General features: G+C 42.8%; 2 protein-coding genes across 2 annotated transcripts in view; both read left to right on the top strand.

Moving 5' to 3' along the window:
- Positions 1–1,064, top strand: part of LOC112081350 (protein shisa-6) — a 17,426-nt gene extending 16,362 nt beyond the window's left edge. The window contains exons 3-4 of the mRNA XM_024147771.2: positions 16–108; positions 917–1,064. Coding sequence (XP_024003539.1) covers positions 16–108; positions 917–996 — 173 coding nt within the window. The 3' untranslated portion in view covers positions 997–1,064. The remainder of the gene's footprint in view (positions 1–15; positions 109–916) is intronic.
- A 4,649-nt stretch (positions 1,065–5,713) lies between these two features.
- LOC111981235 (protein shisa-6) overlaps positions 5,714–7,019 on the top strand; it is a 62,738-nt gene continuing 61,432 nt past the window's right edge. The window contains exons 1-2 of the mRNA XM_024012418.3: positions 5,714–5,819; positions 6,623–6,694. The gene's annotated coding sequence lies outside the window, so the exon portion shown is untranslated. The remainder of the gene's footprint in view (positions 5,820–6,622; positions 6,695–7,019) is intronic.

Below are 7,019 nucleotides of genomic sequence, written 5' to 3'. Positions count from 1 at the left end.
CAATTCTCCACACAGGGCACTACGGGAAAGAGAACTTCCGCCAAGGCCAACTTGATCATAACTTCATCTCCTCTGGATTCGTGACACTGGGACGACCGCACCTAAAAGGTATTGCCATCTCCATTGTCTGTTGTCTGATGACAATTACTCTTCAAGAGTAAAGACAGCGTTGTGGTACAAACTTCTAAAACAAATCTCACTCTCATTTCCACCTTGCCTCTCACCTCCACACAATTTCTCCACTCTTTGTCCAAAAAGTCTTCTTCCATTTTTTGAACCACTGTTTGAGTAGATCAGGGGGAAACAGTGCAATAGCCCATCCAATTATTTTCCTTGCTCACTTCTCAGCTGGCAGTCACCTTGGGAAATGGGACTGAAGCTTTTGGCAGAACAATAATGGCATTTCTCAAAGCTATTGAAAAGAGAAATGCCTCAATGAGTTACTGCTTTGTTCAGATTTGAAAAGTACTCTCTCCTTTTTGTTATGTTTTTTCCCTTGACTGACTCATATAGGCATTATACACAATGGCCATGTGTGGATGAAATAACACTCAGCATTATCAGCACTGCATGCTGTACTTGTCAAATCCTCCAACTCTTCTTCGTGCCAGATCACTGTGTAACAGAACTGTCTACTGTACGAGAACAATGGAGTCAGTTGAGCTGACAGAGTCTCGTCTCCGCTCACTAAGGAGGCTTAAAATCATTGATGATAGTTGTACATAAGTGACTTCCTGTCAATGCCAAGAAACTACATTATGATGTACACCTATTGAATTTATCAGTCGAAATATAAATCGACTGAATTGCAACATAGAAAACTAAATGTTCTTAATCTGGTAGTATAGAATGGTAATAGCTAGAGTTGGTGCATAAAGCTAAGTAGTAAACAAATGGCTGTTCTCTGTCTTTGCAGCGCAGCACTCTGTAGACGATTTAGGGCAGCTGTCCTGGCAGGGAGATCTGGACGTTCCTAATATCTCCTACAGTATGTAACTCATTCTCACTATGGAGACCCCTGCTTCCTGCCGGAAAACAGCCACACACCTGCTTTCTGCTCCCGCCAGATAAGACCACTCTCAACACTTCACACACCTAGACCCTGTGCCCATAGAGTGGGTTGGCGGCTAATCGCACCAGCTCCTCATAATGCAGGGCATCAGAGCAGACGCCCTGCCCCCTATCATTAACAAGCCCAGTACAGCTTTCAGAAAGCATGGCTGTCTGGTGTACCTAATGCTGAACATAGACAAACAACTCCACAAGGAGGAGTGGAAAGCAGGCTTCAATGTCTGTGCTGGTCTGTTCTCCAAGTATGAAGCAGTCATGGGTTTTGTAGATGATTAGGATAGACAAGGATGGTGACAAGCATTAAAATGGTTGCTATGTCATGATTAACAGTGTGTGTGTGTGTTGTTGTGTGTGTGTGTGTGTGTGTGTGTGTGTGTTGTGTGTGTGTGTGTGGTGTGTGTGGTGTGTGTTGTGTGTGTGGTGTGTGTGTGTGTGTGTGTGTGTGTGTGTGTGGTGTGTGTGGTGTGTGACGAGACACATTCTGATGGTGTTATTGTGTCTGCAATTTTATAACCACAATCTTGTAAATTTTAAGGTGTCTGCAAGGTAAGTGGTATTTTACCAAGTGACAAAAACAAGTACTGTTTTACATTTGCTTCTAATTCAAATTCAAATATTTCCTTGCAAATCTATATAGTTGTTTCATATGTTTATATCTTTATACAAAGAATGTATGTGAAAATTAGGTAGGCTAATTGGGGTTTGAACAGAATCCTCTGCCTTCCTGTTAGGCCACATCACACTGCTGCCTGGTGTTACAGTAACTGTCATTACAAAGCCGAGGGCTTTTCCACCTCAAACAGCTGGCTGTCAACAGGCTCTCTGTCTGCTCCCTGTACCTCCTGTTACTATCACCGAGTTTGACAGCCAGTATTGGCACTGACCCAGTAATACAGTTACCTCTCTTATTTCTTATTTCTCGTGTGTTCTTTATTATATTTAATATATTGTAGCGACTGCACAGACAGCTGTGTATTATGTGTTATGCTGTTCGTTGGGTTGTGTTGTACTTACCAGTACCCCAGTGTTCACGCGGGTCCGCATGCCCAGTCAAACTGCTATCTGCCAACCACGGGGAATGCCTGGAATGTTCTGGTGCCCGGCATCCTGAATGGTTGGTGGAGCGGCGGGTGGGGGGTGTGGGGGGTGGAGCATCACCAGTTTAAAGACCACGCTTAGCCATTGTTCTCTCTCTGACTCTGGTCTTAACAAGAGACGGTCACGGTTGATTAATATGGGTATCCTTATTTGGCGTGGGCTACGGCCAAACAGTAAGCCTGTGTTGAGTTTGGTTAATAAATTGGGAATTTGTAAACTCAATTCTCTGTCTGAACAATTGTTCATTTATGATCTAGCCAGGTCAGACAAATATATACAGTGCCTTGCAAAAGTATTCACCGCCTTGGTGTTTTCCTATTTTGTTGCATTACAACCTGTAATTTTAATAGATTTTTAATTTTTATTTCATGTAATGGACATAAACAAAATAGTCCCATATTGGTGAAGTGAAATTTAAAAAATAACTTGTTTAAAAATAAAAATAAATTAAGAACAGAGAAGTGGTGTGTGCATATGTATTTCACCCCTTATGCTATGAGCACCTGAATAAGATCTGGCGCACAATTACCTTCAGAAGTCCACATGATTTGTTAAATAAAGTCCACCTGTGTGCATCTAGTGTCAAATGATCTGTCACATGATCGCAAGTATATATACACCTGTTCTGAAAGGCCAACAGAGTCTGGTAACACCATTAAGCAATGGGCACCACCCAAGCAAGCGGCACTAACGAAGACCAAGGAGCTCTCCAAACAGGTCAAGACAAAAGTTGTGGAGAAGTACAGATCAGGGTTGGGTTATAAAAAAATATCAGAAACTTAGAACAGCCCAAAGAGCACCATTAAATCCATTATAACATTTTTTAAAGAACATGGCGGCCATAAACAAACCTGCCAAGAGAGGGCCGCCCACCAAAACTCACAGACAGGCAAGGAGGGCATTAATCAGAAAGGCCACAAAGAGAACAAAGATAACCCTGAAGGAGCAGCAAAAGCGCCACAGCGGAATTGGAGTAATCTGTCCACTTTAAGCCGTAACCTGCACATGCGGAAGCTGGCTTTAATGGAAGAGTGGCCAGAAAAAAGCCATTAAAAGAAAAAAATAAGAAAGAACCATTTGGTGTTCGCGCAATAAGGGCATGTGGGAGACTCCCCAAAACATATGGATGGAAGGTACCTGGTCAGAATGAGACTAAAATTGAGCCTTTTTGGCCATCAAGAAACGCTATGTCTGGTGGCAAACCCACACCTGCTCATCACCCGAGAACGCCATCCCACATGTGAAGGCATGGTGGTGGCAGCAATCATAGCGTGGGGATGTTTTTCATTGCGCAGGGGACTGGGAAATGGTCAGAATTGGAAGGAACGATGGATGGCCGCTAAATACAGGGAAAATTCTTGAGGGAAATACCTGTTTCAGTCTTCCCAGGGATTTGAGACTGGACAGCAGGTTCACCTTCCCAGACAGACAATGACCCGTAAAGCAACACTCGAGTGGTTTAAGGGGAAACATTAAAAGTCTTGGAATGGCCTAGTCAAAGCCAACGACCTCAATCCAATTGAGAATCTGTGGTATGACTTAGAGATTGCCTGTACACAAGAGGAACCCATATCCAACTTGAAGAACTGGAAGCAGTTTTGCTGCCTTGAAGAATGGGCAAAAATCCCAGTGGCTAGATGTGCCAAGCTTATAGAGACATACCGCCCAGAGACTTGAGCTGTAAATGCCTGCAAAAGGTGGCTCTAAAAAGTATTGACTTTGGGGGGGTGAATAGTTATGTATGCTCAAGTTTTCAGTTTGTCTTATTTCATGTTTGTTTACAATTTCATCTTCAAAGTGGTAGAGGCAATGTTGTGGTAAATCAAATGCTAACAACCACGCTCCCAAAATACTTTTAATCCAGGTTGTAAGGTCAAAATAGGAAAAAGAGGTCTGAATACTTTCAGAATGCATTGTATGTGTTGTAGTTGTTTTCCCCTTATTATTCTAAGCCAAGAACACTTCATGAAGGCATACTTCGAACAGATTAAAAAAACTTGCACATAAAAGCCTCTTTTTATTCAGCATAAATTGGACACAGTCAACTTCTTAAATCCTGAGAGTCATTAMGTATTTACTAGTTTCTWAGTATGAAAATCCCAAAGTAACAGTGATGGATAAAATGTTTCAGCAATCAGTTTACAGTATCCGTTGGGCTTGAAAACAGAACCAAACAGGCTTTAGAGAGCTCAGGCCTGTGTCAAACGTCAGTGTAATGAAGACCAGGGCTAATGATCCCAGGTGTTCCTTCTCATTATGATCATTTGAAATGCGGTTCGATCTCTGCCTCTATGCCCCAAAGGTCTGAGTGACACTATTGACTTTGAAGTTGCTCTATTGAGATGAGGCTCTTGAACTATTTGCCAGCTAATGCAGACTGGCACTAACAGGAAGGAAGAGAGCTAGGGGWGGGGAACTCAATAGGCCTTTGTAAGACAGACCGTCATGTTGTTTCTCCTCTATTTTCAGTTTAAGCTGTCACTGTCTGATACACACTCACTTTCTCAGCCTACCTGCATCTTTTTGTGCACAACATTTTGGTGTTCGATTGGCAGGACAAATGGAGGTTGTCAGACTGCTGGCCGGCACTTTGACGGTCCATTGTGGACCTCTGCACTCTCAATTACAGGACTTGTTCCAGCCAGACACAATATATAATCTTGGAACAAATTATGTTACATAGTGATCTTTAAGACCAAGGAAATCCAGGATGAAATGTTTTGTTGCAAGGCACATTTTTTATAAACTGACATTTTGTAGATACAGTACTACAATGCAGCTGTCATGATTATGAAGATAGATCCAATTACACCGTTTATGAATCAATTATATAAGGTCCCTCCATATTGCAGGTCTATGTGGGGTAAAAGTGTTCTACTGTATAAGTTGAGGATGGAATGAATCAGTTTTAAAACACAGGAGAGTGTCTCGGTTAGAAGGGTTCTGTAGAATCTCTCCACATCTTCAGGGTCAAGTGCCCAAGCCTGAAAGACATTTTGCCATCCAATTAAAGTTTGAATATTTTACCTGCTTTGGCAAAAGGGCAGGGCTTTTGACCCTGAATGAGCATCTTTGTTTAATTTGTGAACAATATGAGAAGGGAAGTTCTTCACTAGCTCCCCCAGCTCGCAGCTTTGGGGAGACCTTTTGCGGTGGTGATGATCCTGAGTTTAATGTGAGACCCTCCTTTCCCTCTGCGTCCCTGTTCCTTTACCAGTTGGCTGAGCCAAAGAGGGAGTGAAATACAGAGGCCTCCTCACTATCTTTCAGAGTACTGGCTGAACTGAACTAAGACTCCATAAAAGACAAACTCCCGTGAACACAGCTATTCAACTAACTAAAGAATGAGGCTAATGCATCATACAATACGTTCATTAACTAGGGTGGTTGGAGTTATTAAGAGTGTCCCAAACTCTGACATGTGTACACAGTTGTTTGTGATTTCGTGTGTGAGGGTTGGAACGAAAATCAGCAACGAATATGCTTAGTGAATTGTCTCGGTCAGATAAATGGTGTTGGTCATCTCATGCTATCTTAACTCTGCATTTCTCCCACAGGGCACTACGGGAAAGAGAACTTCCGCCAAGGCCAACTTGATCATAACTTCATCTCCTCTGGATTCGTGACACTGGGACGACCGCACCTAAAAGGTATTGTCCATCTCCATTGTCTGTTGGTCTGATGACAATTACTCTTCAAGAGTAAAGACAGCGTTGTGGTACAAACTTCTAAAACAAATCTCACTCTCATTTTCACCTTGCCTCTCACCTCCACACATTTCCTCCACTCTTTGTCCAAAAAGTCTTCTTCCATTTTTTGAACCACTGTTTGAGTAGATCAGGGGGAAACAGCCCATCCAATTATTTGACTTGCTCACTTCTCAGCTGGCAGTCACCTTGGGAAATGGGACTGAAGCTTTTGGCAGAACAATAACGGCATTTCTCAAAGCTAATTGAAAAGAGAAAAGCCTCAATGAGTTACTGCTTTGTTCAGATKTGAAAAGTACTCTCTCCTTTTTGTTATGTTTTTCCCCTTGACTGACTCATATAGGCATTTACACAATGGCCATGTGTGGATGAAATAACACTCAGCATTATCAGCACTGCATGCTGTACTTGTCACATCCTCCAACTCTTCTTCGTGCCAGATCACTGTGTACAGAACTGTCTACTGTACGAGAACAATGGAGTCAGTTGAGCTGASAGAGTCTYGTCTCCGCTCWCTAAGGAGGCTTAAAATYATTGATGATAGTTGTACATAAGTGACTTCCTGTCAAATGCCAAGAAAACTACATTATGATRTACACCTATTGAATTTATCAGTCGAAATATAAATMGACTGAATTGCAACATAGAAAACTAAATGTTCTTAATCTGGTAGTATAMGATGGTAATAGCTAGAGTTGGTGCATAAAGCTAAGTAGTAAACAARTGGCTGTTCTCTGTCTTTGCAGCGCAGCACTCTGTAGACGATTTAGGGCAGCTGTCCTGGCAGGGAGATCTGGACGTTCCTAATATCTCCTACAGTATGTAACWCATTCTCACTATGGAGACCCCTGCTTCCTGCCGGAAAACAGCCACACACCTGCTTTCTGCTCCCGCCAGATAAGACCACTCTCACACACTTCACACACCTAGACCCTGTGCCCATAGAGTGGGTTTGRCGGCTAATCGCACCAGCTCCTCATAATGCAGGGCATCAGAGCAGACGCCCTGCCACTATCATTAACCAGCCCAGTACAGCTTTCAGAAAGCATGGCTGTCTGGTGTACCTGGAGAACAGACCAGCACAGACATTGAAGCCTGCTTTCCACTCCTCCTTGTGGAGTTGTTTGTCTATGTTCAGCATTC

Source organism: Salvelinus sp. IW2-2015, linkage group LG20 (genome assembly GCF_002910315.2).
Source record: "Salvelinus sp. IW2-2015 linkage group LG20, ASM291031v2, whole genome shotgun sequence".
Classification (NCBI taxonomy): domain Eukaryota; kingdom Metazoa; phylum Chordata; class Actinopteri; order Salmoniformes; family Salmonidae; genus Salvelinus; species Salvelinus sp. IW2-2015.
The sequence above is the reverse complement of the archived record's forward strand: the minus strand, read 5'-3'. Positions and strand labels throughout refer to the sequence as shown.